Source organism: Podarcis vaucheri (assembly GCF_965113315.1).
Source record: "Podarcis vaucheri genome assembly, chromosome: 3".
Lineage (NCBI taxonomy): Eukaryota > Metazoa > Chordata > Lepidosauria > Squamata > Lacertidae > Podarcis > Podarcis vaucheri.
Genome location: NC_138761.1, coordinates 83,914,411 through 83,930,400, shown reverse-complemented (window position 1 = coordinate 83,930,400; position 15,990 = coordinate 83,914,411). Strand labels below are relative to the sequence as shown.

The following is a 15,990-nucleotide window of genomic DNA, read 5'->3' as shown; positions in this document are numbered from 1 at the left end:
CACTGAAGTGTTGTCCCACACTTTCTCCCTGCTCAGTTCAGGTTAATTTTTATAATGAATGATTTTAGAATGTTGTTTATGTTGTACCTTTGTACTGTTTTATTGTTGTTAGCCGCCCTGAGCCCGGCTTCGGCTGGGGAGGGCGGGATATAAATAAAATTTATTATTATTATTATTAACAATACGCACACATTTTAAAATTATTATTTACTGTTCTTTTAGTTCTGTTCTGTGGTATTATAGTTTATGGCAGGGGCAAAACTAGGTCCAGGGGGAAGGGGAGATTCTGGCTGAACACGGGAAGGTTCTTTCACTGAGAGCTGGTGATGGGGTGCTCTCTTGGAGAGTGGTGGAAGGATTGGGGCAGAGGTCTGGGATTCTTTGGCTGCAGTTCATGCATTGCAGGGGACTGGACTGGATGGCACTTGGGGACCCTTCCAACCCTGAAATTCTATGATTCTGTGAAAATCTAATAGAGTGAAAACTTTGAATTTCAGAAAAAAAACATGTTTTGGGGTAGATTTTTTTTTAAAAAGGTCATGCACACCGGTGAACATGTTTGTGGGTGGAGGAAATACTAATTGAGGGGAGGCGACAACGCACCATACCACACCACAGAAATATATCCCCTCAAACACCTGCCACTTATGTGAATAGGAAACCATCAAAAAAGATTTGGGAGGCATAAATGGAAAGTGCTTATGTACACAAAGACACACAAACACACACATGGAAAGAGCAGCCTAAGGCCCTCGTGTTGATACACCCCTTTTTCTAACCATTAGCTTTGTGCAAGCAAATCAGGATTAATATTGAATCAGGAACCTGGAGATTCACACCTTAACTGTGTTAGGTATTTTTATTATCCATATACCCAGCAGAGGGCAGCCTTAGATCCAAAAGCCTGTCCTGAGCTCACTGCTTCTCAAACATTCTGAAACAGGACCACTTGTCCACTTAAACTAACCCCCCTTTCAAGCCCTCTGCAGCAGAAAACGCAAGAACAGATCAGCCAGCAAGTTTATATTTTATGTTTCATTTTTAATGTCAATGTACGCATAAGCATCCGATTTAAACAGAGTACCATACAGGGAAGGAAAAGACAAGAGGGAGGGAGCCAGTCTTTTAAAGGGGCATCACAACTGCAATGGTTTTCTGTTGACTGGGTGAAAAGCCCAGGAAAAGGGGGGAGCCCCTCATTACATGACTGAACCAGGAGCACATTGGGAGCCAGACTTTTAGAAACACCACTCCAGCTGCATCTTGAAAGCCTATCTCAAGATTAAAATAGAAGTATGCTAAGAAGGTCCGCTCTCCACACTTTGCAGTAATTCCCAATAATGCAACCTAAACATGTCCAGACTTGACCAAGGGGATTAAATGTCCAAGAACTCCACAATATCCTTCACCCAACACGTACACAAATAACTTTTCCCTTTGGTTTTTACATAGCCCAGCAGTGCAGAATTATTTAGAAAAATTGTGATTAAGGTGTCAATCATAGGTGTCTGTACTTAGAAACCAAGGCTCACCAAAATTAAGGGGATTTGTTCCTGAACAGACCTGTTTAATTTTGAGCATTAAACTAAGTCTTCAAGGCCCAAAATTGTCCCCAAATCACCAGCTTAAAAATACAATTTTCCGACTCACCCAGGGGATAGCCGAACCCACCTCTTCTCCAATAACTCCTCTTACGGTACAGCCTGGACTCTGGGGTTCTTAAGCACAGGCCTGGGAATCTCCTTGCTCACTGACTCTCCCATTTCTGTCTATGGCTTGGCTTTATGCAGCAGAAATATCTGCAACACTATGGTGACCAATAGTTACTACAGTCACACAATCTCTCACTTGAATGTGTGAAATAATCTATACCCTATAGAAAATTTCCCACTTGAAAATGAGTTGCTGCCTTAGCTACTTACCTAGAAATTAAATTCTGCCTGAGATGCGCATTACTGGATCATTCGATTGAACAGAATGGCGGCTTCTGATGCTACATTCTCCTCTGCACCAGAGGACTGGAAAGCAGCCGATTTTCAAAAAGGGATCTAGGCAATTACAGGCCTGTTTTGATGAAAAGCATTTTTTTAAGGAAAGCTTTGGTGAAAAGTGCTAAGATAAAACGATCAAGCAGTAGCAACATGTTCTTCTGCAAAGTCCCGACCCGTCTCACTAACATTTAAGAGTGTCAACAGGCATATGGATAAGATCAAACTGGTGGACACTCTTTACCTGGGCTATAAAGTCCTTCACTAAAGATTCCTGAGCGAATTTAAAAGTCATAGGATAAATATAGAAGTCCTCTTATGGATTGCTAACTAGTTAAATAACAGGAAGCAGGGAGTAGGAATAAATGCACACTTCTCAAAGCAGAAGATAGAATTGGGGTTCATCCAAGGATCTGTATTGGGACTACATCTTTTTGACGTGTTCATACTTTAAGAGATGAGCAGTGATGCACATGAAGCTAACCCCCACCCCAATTTATTCACACATATACAGAGAGAAGAGGAAGGGGGGAGGTCTGAGCTAGCAGTGAGACTAATCAGGAAAGGTATCTTGGGGTTGTAGTGGAGAGTGCAGTGGAAGTGTTGACTCAATATGCAGCTGCTATTGGCAAGGCATCAAAAACAATGCATCTCATAATGCCTCTATAATATATTGTATGACTGAACAATAGCTATGTGTATATAATTTTGGTCACTATGGGTATGTTCACATTACCACTTACTTCATATCCAGTGCTAGTTTTTGAAGCAACATTCACAGGTCATTCACCACGATCCGTATTGATCCTATTGTTTGACAAATAGTACCTTGGGTTAAGAACTTTGCTTCAGGATGAGAACAGAAATCGTGCTCCGGCGGTGCGGCAGCAGCGGAAGGCCCCATTCGCTAAAGTGGTGCTTCAGGTTAAGAACAGTTTCAGGTTAAGAACGGACCTCTGGAATGAATTACCGTACTTTTTGCTCTATAAGACTCACTTTTTCCCTCCTAAAAAGTAAGGGGAAATGTGTGTGCGTCTTATGGAGCGAATGCAGGCTGTGCAGCTATCCCAGAAGCCAGAACAGCAAGAGGGATTGCTGCTTTCACTGCGCAGCGATCCCTCTTGCTGTTCTGGCTTCTGAGATCCAGAATATTTTTTCCCCTTCTTTTCCTCCTCCCAAAACTAGGTGCGTCTTGTGGTCTGGTGCGTCTTATAGAGCGAAAAATACGGTAAGCGCTTAACCCGAGGTACCACTGTATTCTCTGGTACCATTATAGACCAAGGTTCGGGGTTTTTTGGGGGGTGATGGTGGGAGCTTATGGGACTTTTTTGTGCCATAACCTTGTGATCCACCAGCTAGAGTGGATTTGGGTTAGACCCAGCCCCTCAAATCCATAGCTGCTCTTTCTCACTCTCAAAACACACCCCATGCATCCATAGATCACACTCTCTCACACTCATTGCTCATATACCTCCCTTTTCCTCACCTTCTTACCTTCTTCTGGTGAGATCCATAGATCACACACTCTCTCTCACTCATTGCTCGTATACCTCCCTTTTCCTCACCTTCTTACCCTTCTTCTGGTTCACTTTCCTGGGAGTAAGCCTCATTGAATACAGCAAGACTGACTTCTGAGCAAAAAGGGCATATGGTTGTACTGCCAATCACAATTGCTTTAGTAGGCTGGAGAATTCTCTAGCAGCTGTCAGATTTAAAATGCCAGCAGACTCAAAGAGCAAGATCTCTCCTGCTCTGAACAAGCATGTCAAACTGTAGTCAGCAGCTATTGTGTCCCTACGAGAAGCACCAAATGGAGAAGTCAGAGCAACAATCAAAGGACACAACTTTTGTGTTTTAATTTACTTTGATCAAGGTGTTTTATTGCATCTCAGAGGGTACACATGCACTGGGTTTTTCTCAAATCAAAATACAAAGAAAACCCACTTTGAAATTCTCTCTCTCTAACTCTCTGTCATTACAGTGTATGTTATCCCCACAATAAGTTCAGATACAACCACTTTTTAAAAATGGTACCATATATTGATTAAATAGTTAATTTGAAAGACTTAGGTGAACATCTTTCCAACCTAATATGCTTTTACAAAGAGCTGCCAAGCCACTTGTAACACTGATCAACAGTGACCTTATTAAGGAGTCAAAAATCTTAAGCCAAGCCATCAGCACAAACAGTATGAGAGAACAAACTAAAACGTTTAAAGGAACACAATTTTTTTCTCTGTTTACAGTAAAGGGTGCAGTTCTCCAGTTTAGTGCAACCTCTAATCACAGACAGTACGGAAGATACACAGCGGTGTATGGGAATGGAAAAAACACTACTAGTCCAAGGCTCATACAGAGAAGCACCAAACTAACTGATGTACATAAAAGCTAAATAAAAAATAAAATAAAAATGATTCATGATTTGCCAACAGATACACCGAGTGACCTAATTAACCTGACAATCCTTAAAATGTCTGCCCAGCTAGGATTTTTCCCCCCTCTTAGCAACATGGCAAGGAACTTGCCCTTTACTTATTTTCAGTGCATTTAAAATAAGAGCTGATAAATAAGCTGGTTTTAAAATGGGAAACAAAAGTCCCTTAAATATTTTAAAATAAATTTGATAAGGTATGTTCAATATTTTTTTTTTTGAAAAAAAGTCTTTGCAAAGGAACTTGAAAGAAGATGTATTAAATGGGTGCTCTCTTTTTTATTACTTTTTAAAATTATCTTTATAACATGTACAGTGCCACAAAAATAAAACATATTCCACAACAAATTCAGAATCCTGCATTTGGGGGGGAAACGTTTTCCACACAAAAAGAGTTTGTAGGATTGAGAGTGTTTTTTTCTTACTACCTTGGTATCATTACACTATTATTTTGTATAACAGATATACAAGAGAAACTGGACTTCAAAAGGGAAAAAATTTAGAAGGTTTGCCAAAGTTATTTACACGGAGACCTCCAGAAACACAGACACATCGCTCCAAATGGCTCACCACACAACAGCTGCATAATCTGCCCCTATTGGATAGGTTCAGAAAAGCACTAAGAAGGCATCAGAAACATACATCCATTGTTTAAAGTTGTAAAACACATAAATAATAACCCAAGTACACAAACTGAGAAAGAGAGAGAGAGAGAAGAGGGATAACAACTAAGATAGTACACATTCCTAATGTTCACTTTCACAGCTGTGCTACACGTTTTGGAAGTAGGAGAGAAATCTGTAAGCACTGGGTTTGGTAGTGGTGGCTCACTTGGACAACTCCGAGCAACAAAATTCTTGTTTGTAGATTCCAAGCTTGCATCTTCAGTTATCCTGACAGAAAACTACAGCTGTGGAAGTTGGGGGTGGGGGGAGAGAGCAAAAGAGAAAAACTAAGCAACAAGCATTTGAATCAGTTTCATGATCTGGCATTACCAAAATACAAACATAATTTTTATTTGTATGCCGCCTTTCCATAGTTCAAACCATGCTCCAGGCGGCTTACAACATGAAAAAATACATTTACAACATAACAAAAGTAGTCATAAACAATAAATAAAACATCAAAAAAATACACAGCCAAACTGAAAAATTTCCACATAAATCATTGTAAGATCTAAAATAAACTATGACTTGGGACGGAAGGCGAGAGGCATGGGGGCACCAAATGTTGCCGATGCACAAGAAACCAGTAATATTTGGAAGCCCACTGCTAAAACCTTCCAAACTTAAAAAAAACTAGTTATTTGACTTCAGTCACCTAAGCAAATGCCAGAAAAGAAAGTTCAAGTAAGTAAATAGGTCCGGCAATGCTATACCTTAAACAGTTCATAAGAAATCCTTGATGTTAAGATCCGCTAATGGGTCCTTTGATGGTGGTTTTTTGGGACTCTGAGTGGCAGGTGTAGGACTTGGAGAGAGCTTAATGGGTTTCCCATCAGTCAAGAAGAGCATGAAACAAACACACAAACAAAAGAGAGAAGAGAAGAGTAGAGTATAAGGACAATGGTAAGATAAATATTAGGATTCACGTATGAACAAAATTAAGATGCAATAGATAATCTGAAGATTAAAATTATTCAAATGTTACACGCTGTCCCACAAATGTAATTTATTTTAGACACATTTTAAGTTAAGCGTATCTAGGGATGGAACACACTGTAGCGGGTACACTTCTGCACTTAAGTTGTGCTGGCAGGTAAGATAGAAGACAAATGAGGAGATAGTGGCTCCCTGACCCAGAATGCTGTTTTGTTTAGAAAGGAACTTTATCTTCTCAAGTTTGATGATGTTGAGTACAAACTAATGCATTTTACTATTTATTTATTTTTACTTGACGATTTATTTACCTAACTTGTACTGAGGACAGCATCTTCAATCACGAAAGAAAATGGGTGCAATAAACCCATTTTCTTCTGCTAAAGGAAAGTGGCATGCAAGCATTTTGTATTACTACAGAATGACTGCTCCCCACATCAAATGGGGAGTGTACTTTGCATGGATGCGTGCAGCACCCCTGATCCTAAACGGCTCCTAGCAGTATTGCCTGGCATCGCCCGCCCGCCCCCCAGGCTGGATACCTGGAAGTTCCCGCCCAACCTCAGACAGTCAACCAATCCCGGTGGGGGAGGCTTTGCCAGGGGAGTTGGCCAGGTAGGGGGTGGGACTTCCCTACCCACACAATAGAGGGTGGAACTTACCTGGGGAATCACAGTCGGCTCCAGAGCTTCTCCCACCCCGCCCTCCCTCAGTAAAGCTTTCTTTTGCAGGTTAACTTTGTCACAGGTATGCTGGCGCTGCTACATATTGGTTGCTATGAAAGGGCCAGAAAGAAATTTTCCTGCATTGGCAGGTTTTGCCTTCCCCATAACAAAACGTCACAACTTTGGCGGTTTCAGGCCTTGGGTGGAATCCTTTAGTCTTTCTTCCCTAAAAGGGAAGAAAGCGGTGACCCATGCCCCCCGTGCAGCAGCGATCCCGGGGTTCCCCGTTAAAGGGGTTGTTCTGAGCGGAGTCATTGGTCTCCCCCGTGTTGTGGCGAATTGGGGGGCAGGCTCTCTGCTTGAACAGATGTTCTCCAGAGACAGTCCAATCCCCACTCAGTCTGGATAAGCCTGATGTTCCCCAGATCCCTGGCTGGGGACTTTGAGGGATAAACGCCCAAGGCCTAAGCCAAGGTCTCCCTACATCTGAATCTTAAATAAAGTTGTGGCCAATTTTAATCCCGTAACACAGTGTTGTGTGTCTTTATTCCACACGGGAGCCAGCCTTGGGCTGGGGGGGGGGTCTCTGCCTGTCCATGCAAATGCAACTGCTCTGCATGGAAGCCAAAATATATTGGAATACAGTCATATTATGGTTGTCTAACGCCTTGGGAATCAAACGTTCCAGCTCCCGAACAACCAAAACTCGGAAGTGAGTGTTCTGGTTTTTGAACTTTTTTTGGAAGCCGAACGTCCGACGGACAATCCGAAGCTGTGCTTTGATTTTCGAACGTTTTGGAAGTTGAACGGACTTTCGGAATGGATTCCGTTTGACTCTGAAGGTACGACTGTAATGGTTTAAATGTTTAAAACACTCAAAGGAGTTTAAAAGGTAAATTGCTGAAAATACAGGAGAGGGTCACAGGTCAAAAGAGGAGACATAAAAGCTAAGCTGCTCCGGAAAAAAAGACCTTCTAGAGAGAAATTGTTAGCCCTTACTTGTGCACCAGCTGCTGCAGCTGCTCCAAATGGCGGCCTCATCATAGGCTGTCCGTACATAACTGGCTGCTGTGGCATCATTGGGACACCTGATCCAGGAGGTTGCTAGGAAGTATTAAGAGAACAATGAGTGATGCATGCAGTACAAACAAGGCAAGCTTGAGTCTTAGCTGGCTGGCAACATCTTGGCAAGACAGGTACTGCTAGCCTCCATCCTTTCAGGTATGCACAGTCCAATGAGTGTGCCAGAGTTCCACTATACAAAAATCAAATCTCAACAACAACAATGCACACTTCAGGTAGGTTGTATACCCTATTGTCAGTAGTTGTCAACTTTTTCAGACCTGGGACTCACCTTTAACCCAAGCATGCATTGTGGGACTTATCTTCTTCTTCTTCTTCTTCTACTACTACTACTACTATCATCACTAGCTATCTATCTGTATGGTGGTAGTGCTGCCACCTTAGATCAGGCTGTGATCCATTACTGAGTCCTAACCAACCAGATGAAGACCAACGCCCTTTGTAATCTGTTAGCAAACCCCAGCAAACTCCTTATGCAGTGCACTGTGTATTGTGCAGTGACAAGCATAGAAATTGGTGTTCGGTGCATCGATTGGCATCGGATGTATCCTTTTTAAAGGGAACGTGTTCCTGGTCTTCAAGGTTCAAATGATAAACTTCAATGTGTGACAAATGTCTGGTGAAAACTAAGAAGGCAGTGCCGAGGAAAGATTCCTGGGGCAGAGCTTCAGAGCTCTGCATAGTTTTCTTGCTCCTTCCAGAAGCATGCAAAATATTCAAGTTAAGCAAGGTTACAAAAACGGTAATGTGGGCTGACTTCTGTTTTTCCTCCTGCTGAATGCTGACTTTTTTTTAAAAAAAAGTGCAAAATATATAAGTCTTGGCCATAACCAACTTAAAAAGGAAGCAAAGGTTAAGTGGCAGGTGGTGGCAATCCTTCCTGTCATTGTTTTTTTGTTTTGTTTTTTAAGAAAATGACTGATCAAATGCAATCTCTATTATTAAATGTCACTCACCATCCCAAATCCTGGTGCAGGCTGTGCAGGGGGGGCACCTGATGTAGGAGGGGCAGCACCTGCTGGAGCTCCAGATCCTGTCTAGAAACCAGGATAACAAACACCAGGCACTGATTACAGATGATACAGATATGAACGCACGCACACACTCACTTCCAACATTAAGTCACTGTTCAGCACTCGTTACAGAAGCCCATCCTGCCATTTCCACATCCTGCCAAAGTTAAATCAACATAGGACAGATTAATTGTATTAAAAGCTGTCATCCAGCAATTATCCTCCTCTTCCTTGTTCACTCGCCTTTCACGTAAGTCTCAAGGATTTACAGTTATACAATAAAAAAAAAACCTAACATACAGTCATCAATTTAGTTTGTCGAATGTTACAAAGTTCTGGGTTTATTCAGAGCTACCTTTGAAAATATTCAACTTCTCTACGTTATTCACTTGTTTCTCAAGCAGACAGGCTCATAGCCAGATCCGAACACAGTGACTTTGGCCCTAGTTCCTGCCTTGTGCGCAACCCCTTTCCACTAAACTGCCACAGTCTAACAACAACAACAACAACAATTTTTATTTACACCCCGCCCTCCCCAGCCAAGGCTGGGCTCAGAGCGGCTTACAAGCAATAATAAAAACAAGTTGAATGATTACAACTTAAAAACAAAATTAAAATACAACATTAAAATATTGAAACATTAAAATATTAAAATGTAGCCTCATTGCAGGAGGAGAAGGAAAGGAAAAAGAAAGAAAGGGAGGGAATCAAATTGGCTCCAAGCCAAAGGCCAGGTGGAACAACTCTGTCTTACAGGCCCTGCGGAAAGAAATCAGATCCTGCAGGGCCCTGGTCTCATGAGGCAGAGGGTACCACCAGGCCGGAGCCAGAGTTGAAAAGAGTCTAGAACTCTGAAATGTCCTGGGTCTTGAACTGGCCATACTGTCGCCATGTGATGGCAAGAGGTGCAAAATGTGGCACTAGGATACTGTCGCTAGGCATTTTGATCACACCATGCTTATCTTGCTTTTACTGCACTGGCTGCCAGTTCATTTCCTGGCTCAATTCAATGTGCTTTATAGCCTTAAATGACTTGGGGGCAGGGGACCACAACAAATGGCTTCTTCCATATGTTCTTCCCCAGATCATCACTGGACCCTCTGTTTCAGATTATGTAGTCCTGTGAGGCTAGTCAGGCAGTGGGCAGCAACCAGGGGCAGAGCTTTCTATGGATTGGTGCCTACCCCATGGAATAAATTGAGATTTGCCAGGCCCTGTCTCTTTACTGTTTTAGAACACTGTATTGTCTGAATATTTTCTTGTTTAATTTGACAGTTTTTATATTTCAGCCTGCTGTCCCAAGGTGGTGGGTTGTTTCACAACAACCAACAACACTATCAACAACAGTGATTTTAACAAATATTCTAGCTTCCCATGGTTTTTTAGCACTCTGGTTTATTCTCTGAAGTAAGGTTGGGTATAGTGAACAAAAGTGTTAAGGTACAGGAGGCATAAATTGAAAACATGCTTTCATTCAAACACTAAGGAAGTGTTATGCTCCCGGAACAAATGATAAGATAACTACATAATTTAAACAATAGTAGGATGGGATATACATTTCCTAAGCTTTCTAACATTAGTGTAAACAGACTTCAAACAATCCAGCCCGTAATAATGGTTTTCTAGGGTGACAAAGCTCTTGCTTGTGGCAGAGTCTATTGAAACGGCTGATCAATTTATATGCATTTCACTAAAAATAAGAAGTATCAACAACACTACATACCATTGGGCCACTTGGAGGAACGCCAGTTGACCATGTTGCAGGTGCTACTTTGGGTTGCCAATTGGCTCCTCCTGTCAACTTCCTCTCTCCTGCATTCCACTGAAGATCTCCCCTAAAACAGACAATGATTTTGAATGCTAATCAATCAACCAACCAGCTAAGGGACAGTATTGGAAATAGTGCAATATTTTGGGCTGGAACAAAAGCAATGTTTAGATTTGCACTACTACTGGCTTTTGGATTACAAAATGAAATACAGGTATACCTCATTTTATCGTGCTTCACTTTGCACTTTATTGCAGATATTGCTCCTTAAAAGGAGATGGATGCAGCTGTAGGCAGCCTGCCACTTCCAGCAGAAGGAAGCCTCCTGCCACCGCTGCCACTTTCTGGCCATGGGAGTGCAGCTGACATAGCGCTCCCTCCCCCCCTGAAGCCTTGGGGGGCCTGGCTTAATAGACTACAGTGTAATGCAAGCATAACTTTTACATGCACTGGGAAACAATTTTGTGTGTCGCTTTATTACAATATTGGCTTTATTGTGGTGGTCTGGAACCAAACCCGCAACATCTCTGAGGTATGCCTGTACAATGTTTCTTAATCTTCAGTATGCAAAGGAAAATACAACAATTCATAAAGCTTTCGCTTATGAAACTGTGGAGAGAAGTACTAGCACTCTATTCTGTCATAAGAGACCAGGTTTTTACTGATAAGACCATTCTATTTTGTCACCTTTCCAAAGAATGGATTTGAAAGAATACATAACCACTTAAAGACTATTTATAGGCACTGGGGGAGGAAGAGGAGTGGGGGGGGAGTGCACTGCCCCCAGCAGCGCAATCCCAGTAGGGTGCCATCGTGCCCCCCCGCGCTGGGCACCACGCCCCTGCAGGCAGTGTGCCCCACCCCCAGGACGCGCTCTACACCCCTGCGGCCAGTGCGCCACACCCCCAGGACGTGCACCACGCCCCCAGGATGCACACCCCACCCCCGGGACACACCCCAGCCCCACCCCCACCTGCTCTCTGCTCCCTGGTGCTGGAGCATGAAACTCCGCCTCTGTTTATAGGGAAGCAGAAGTTTCATTAAAAATACTACTAATAAATAGAAGCACCGCAAATGCAAAGTCAGTCAGTAAAAAGTACAGTATATTCATGTCTGGAATTTTTATTTTAATAGCTACTTACTTCTTTGATGTTGTACCAGAAATTCCAAGATCTGCAAAGATGGAAAGGTAATTTGAAAACTTCAGTTTTGCCCAACTTGCATATAAAGATATCAAAGTCTATTTCAACAGTTCTTACAATGACCAAAATATGTCTGATCATTTTATACGTAGGAACATGGTATAAGACAGCTTTATGAGTTGGAGAGTTGGTTCAATGAGCTCAGTTGCCATCTAGCAGCAGTTCTGAGGAACCAGTGACTCTCTAGATCAAGGTTTGGACCACAATTTCCATCATCCCTGACCATCGGGTCCTCTTAGCTTGTAGTACAAATACAGGTGGGGATGCACGTTTGAGAAACCCTCCTCTAGATGGTGTTGGACTCCCAACATTTCCAGTTATCATGACAAGTGGTCAGGAGCGATTGAAAAGGGGATTCAACATTTGGAAGGCCACAGGTTCTCCATTCTTGACTTAATGAAACCATTGACTAATGAATGCAATTTTGAGCTCATTGAATCATTAAGGGTCAACAGACTTAAGCAGCATTTATTCAGCTATTAAAAAAAAGTGACTGAAATGAAAATAACGCACAATATATCAGAAAGGTTTCTCACACTATTCAAGGACAGATGCAACACTGAGATGCAATTTCATAATCCTATCTGTTCTGGGCATCTTCATGCAAACCCATGGCCTTTATTACTGTCATCTGAGTGTTAATCTCTGAAGCATAAAGTAAAGCCAGAAATCAATGCTTATTTTAGGTAGCATTTACTGGCCATCCATGTAACCACAAATTTAATTTTCTACTTCTCACTTTAAACGCTACTCTTAGGAATGCGAGTAATTTTATTTGAACTATTATTCTTCCATTTACTATCTAATTTTTAAAAAAATGTCTTCAAGTGATTTGCTTAACTTGTTGTAGAATTGAGCCAACTCAGCAATATAAAAAGTGTTGTATATACTTCAGTGTCACAAGTTCAGGACGAGAACAGGAATTTCCTGTCACACAGAAAATGAAAACCTCATCACTTTGTCTTCCTATAGGGGAAGAAACACATCCTTCTGCAATAACCATTGAAGAGATACACAACAGAGGCACACTGAGTGTAAATCATGTCTGACTGATTAGTACGATACACCATGGGTCACCGAATAATAAACAAAGTGAAACCCACTTCCAAGCATTGCAGTTTCCCAAACTTACTCCCTACTAAGTTCGCGAGAGAGGAATCAAGATCACTTCCAATGCCTTTGGTTGCAGCTGAAGTAGAAGAGGCGGCTATTCCTGAAGCAGAGAGTGGTTGACCAGATGGCATCATAGTTGGCATAAGGAGGTCACCTAAGCCATCAAACACTGTAGATTAAAAAAGAGCAGTAGTTTAGGGCACCAATCTTTTGTAAAGCACGGCCTGGGTTAACACGGGTCAAGGCAACTGACATCCAAAATGGTCAAACCATGAACTTCGTAACACATACAATCACTACAGGTCTTAGTACCACCATCACATAGATTTAATGTTAATGTAATGCCAATGGAAGGCATGCATGCAAGCTATCTGGCTAACACACTGAAGCTTACTCTAATCCTGTATATAATTTATTCTAATGAATAATCTGAAGAGATCCAAATAATGACTAGTATTTTACCTTGGAAACCTCTTAAGATGTGGCATACCCTGGCGGGTTTTAAGTTGAACAAACAAAAAACTAAGGTGTTAGGGAAAAACTTGACGGTTACTGAAACAGAGGGGTTTCAGAAGGAAACAGAACTAAACATTGTTAAAAAAGTGAAATACCTGGGGGTCAATCTGTCTTCTAAGAATTTGAATCTATTTAAAGATAATTATGAAAAATGTTGGTCAGAAGTCAAAAAAGATTTAGAAATTTGGTCAAGATTGAAACTATCCTTGTTAGGCCGAATTGCAGCTATAAAAATGAACGTTTTGCCAAAAATGTTGTTTTTGTTCCAGGCCTTGCAGATTGTGGATAGAGTGGATTGTTTTGGAAAGTGGCAGAAGGACATTTCTAAATTTGTCTGGCAGGGCAAAAAGCCCCGAATAAAGTTTAAAATACTAACTGATGCAAAGGAGAGAGGGGGGTTTGCCCTGCCGGACTTAAGGTTATACTATGAAGCTGCGGCCTTCTGCTGGATGAAAGATTGGATTTTATTGGAAAACACTGATGTCCTAGATCTGGAAGGCTTTAATAATTCGTTAGGATGGCATGCGTATTTGTGGTATGACAAGGGGAAAACATATGGAATGTTTAAAAACCATATTGTCAGAAAAGCAATATTTATGGTCTGGAAAAAATACAAAGACTTATTGGAAAGTAAAACCCCGAGGTGGATTTCACCAATAGAGGCCAAAGCCCGGAAAACATCCAATATGGAGGCATATTGGCCGAAATATTGGGAAATAATAGAAAACATTGGAGGTAATTGGAGGTTGCAGAGCTTTGAAAAATTAAAGGATAAGGTGCAAAATTGGCTACATTATGCCCAAATTAATGAGGTTTTTAAGCTAGATAAAAAAATAGGATTCCAGGTGGAAAAATCGAAACTTGAGACAGAGCTGTTAGAACCAAAGACCAAGGTAATATCGAGAATGTACAACTTGCTGCTTAAATGGAACACTCAGGATGAGACAGTTAAATCAGCCATGATAAAATGGGCTCAAGACATTGGTTACAATATTATGTCTGAGGACTGGGAAAGGTTATGGACCACCGGTATGAAGTTTACGGCATGTAATGCCTTGAAAGAAAACATTATGAAAATGGTATACAGGTGGTACATGACCCCAGTCAAGCTTGCTAAGATATACCATTTGTCTGATAATAAATGTTGGAAATGCAAGGAGGCTGAAGGGACATTCTTTCACCTCTGGTGGACTTGTCCAAGATTGAAGGCCTTTTGGGAAATGATCTATAACGAGTTAAAAAAGGTGTTTAAGTACACCTTTCCCAAGAAACCCGAGGCCTTCCTTCTGGGCATTGTCGGCCAGAAGGTGTTAAAAAAGGATAGAACTTTTTTTATGTATGCTACAACTGCAGCAAGAATTCTTATCGCCAAGCATTGGAAGACCCAAGATTTGCCCACACTGGAGGAGTGGCAGACGCAATTGATGAACTACATGGAACTGGCCGAGATGACTGCAAGAATCCGAGACCTGGGAGAAGAGGCAATGGAGGAGGACTGGAAAAAATTTAAAGACTATTTGCAAAAGTATTATAAGTTGTATGAAACATAAGACGCCGTATGATTTGGAACGTTAGCCCCAGCAATGAAATTTAATTATTTATGAAATTGATAACACTCATGAAAGAATCAAAGTTTAAACGGGTAAAAAGGATATTATGTTATATCTTTAGAGTAATTGGAGAATAAGAGATTTAAACTCAAATTGCAATTGAAAATATAAAGAAACATACGAAATAAGGGTATAATTTGCTGATAACTTTATTATCAAGAATGCATTATGTGGGAGATGTGGGGAAGTCCAATGGAAATTTGAAGTGAGTTGTCGAAATGGTTATGATTTTCTGTTCTTTTTTCTCTTTTTTTCTTCTGTTCAGTCTTTCCTTTTGTTCTCTTTGTAATTTGGAAAAAATGTAATAAAAAATTATTATAAAAAAAAAAAAGATGTGGCATACCCTGCATTTCAACACTGCTTAGCTTCCAATACCATTACCATGAATTCAGATGGAAAGAGAAATGAAGTTATGGTTTTTTTTTCAAAAAATAAAATAAAAATCAAGACAAGATCACATATTATTATACTACAAGAATCTTCTATGGGGTCTTTGTTACATTCTGAAATGTCAAACAGGGCGTCTGTCTGGACACTGTTTCCTCCCAGGATAGTCCTTGGGAGAGGTTAGGTCTCAGGTTTGCACACTCCATCCCTTCATTTTTCCCTGTGGTGGGAAGAACAACTGAACTAGACAGTAGGCCACTATTTGTGTATGAATTCAAGGTATCACAGTCCACTTGCCAATTAGCTTTCTAAGACCAGAAAAGAAAGCATGGAGTTAGGTAACTACTGAAATGAATTGTGATTGCTGCAGAATTGCAGATGTGGAAAGAATTACCATCAGAGAGTTTTTTCATAAACTACATTCAATAACTATGATATCCCCAAGTTTAATTACCTGCAGCCAACTTTTTAATCTTTCTCCCTTCAAAAACATCTGAACTACCCCACATTTAGCTTTTACATATGGCGAAGAGAAAGTTAGGGACACCATATGGCAATGGTTTTTTTTTTTTTTATAAAATTTTTATTAGTTTTACAAAAGTTTTTATAACAAACA

General features: G+C 41.0%; 1 protein-coding gene across 1 annotated transcript in view; it reads right to left on the bottom strand.

Annotated features, from left to right (window-relative positions):
* Positions 1-3,833: 3,833 nt before the first annotated feature.
* Positions 3,834-15,990, bottom strand: part of SNAP91 (synaptosome associated protein 91) — a 73,519-nt gene continuing 61,362 nt past the window's right edge. The window contains exons 24-30 of the mRNA XM_082216969.1: positions 12,881-13,030; positions 11,689-11,719; positions 10,502-10,613; positions 8,722-8,802; positions 7,682-7,786; positions 5,798-5,900; positions 3,834-5,329 (exon numbers count right to left, since the gene is read on the bottom strand). Coding sequence (XP_082073095.1) covers positions 5,808-5,900; positions 7,682-7,786; positions 8,722-8,802; positions 10,502-10,613; positions 11,689-11,719; positions 12,881-13,030 — 572 coding nt within the window. The 3' untranslated portion in view covers positions 3,834-5,329; positions 5,798-5,807. The remainder of the gene's footprint in view (positions 5,330-5,797; positions 5,901-7,681; positions 7,787-8,721; positions 8,803-10,501; positions 10,614-11,688; positions 11,720-12,880; positions 13,031-15,990) is intronic.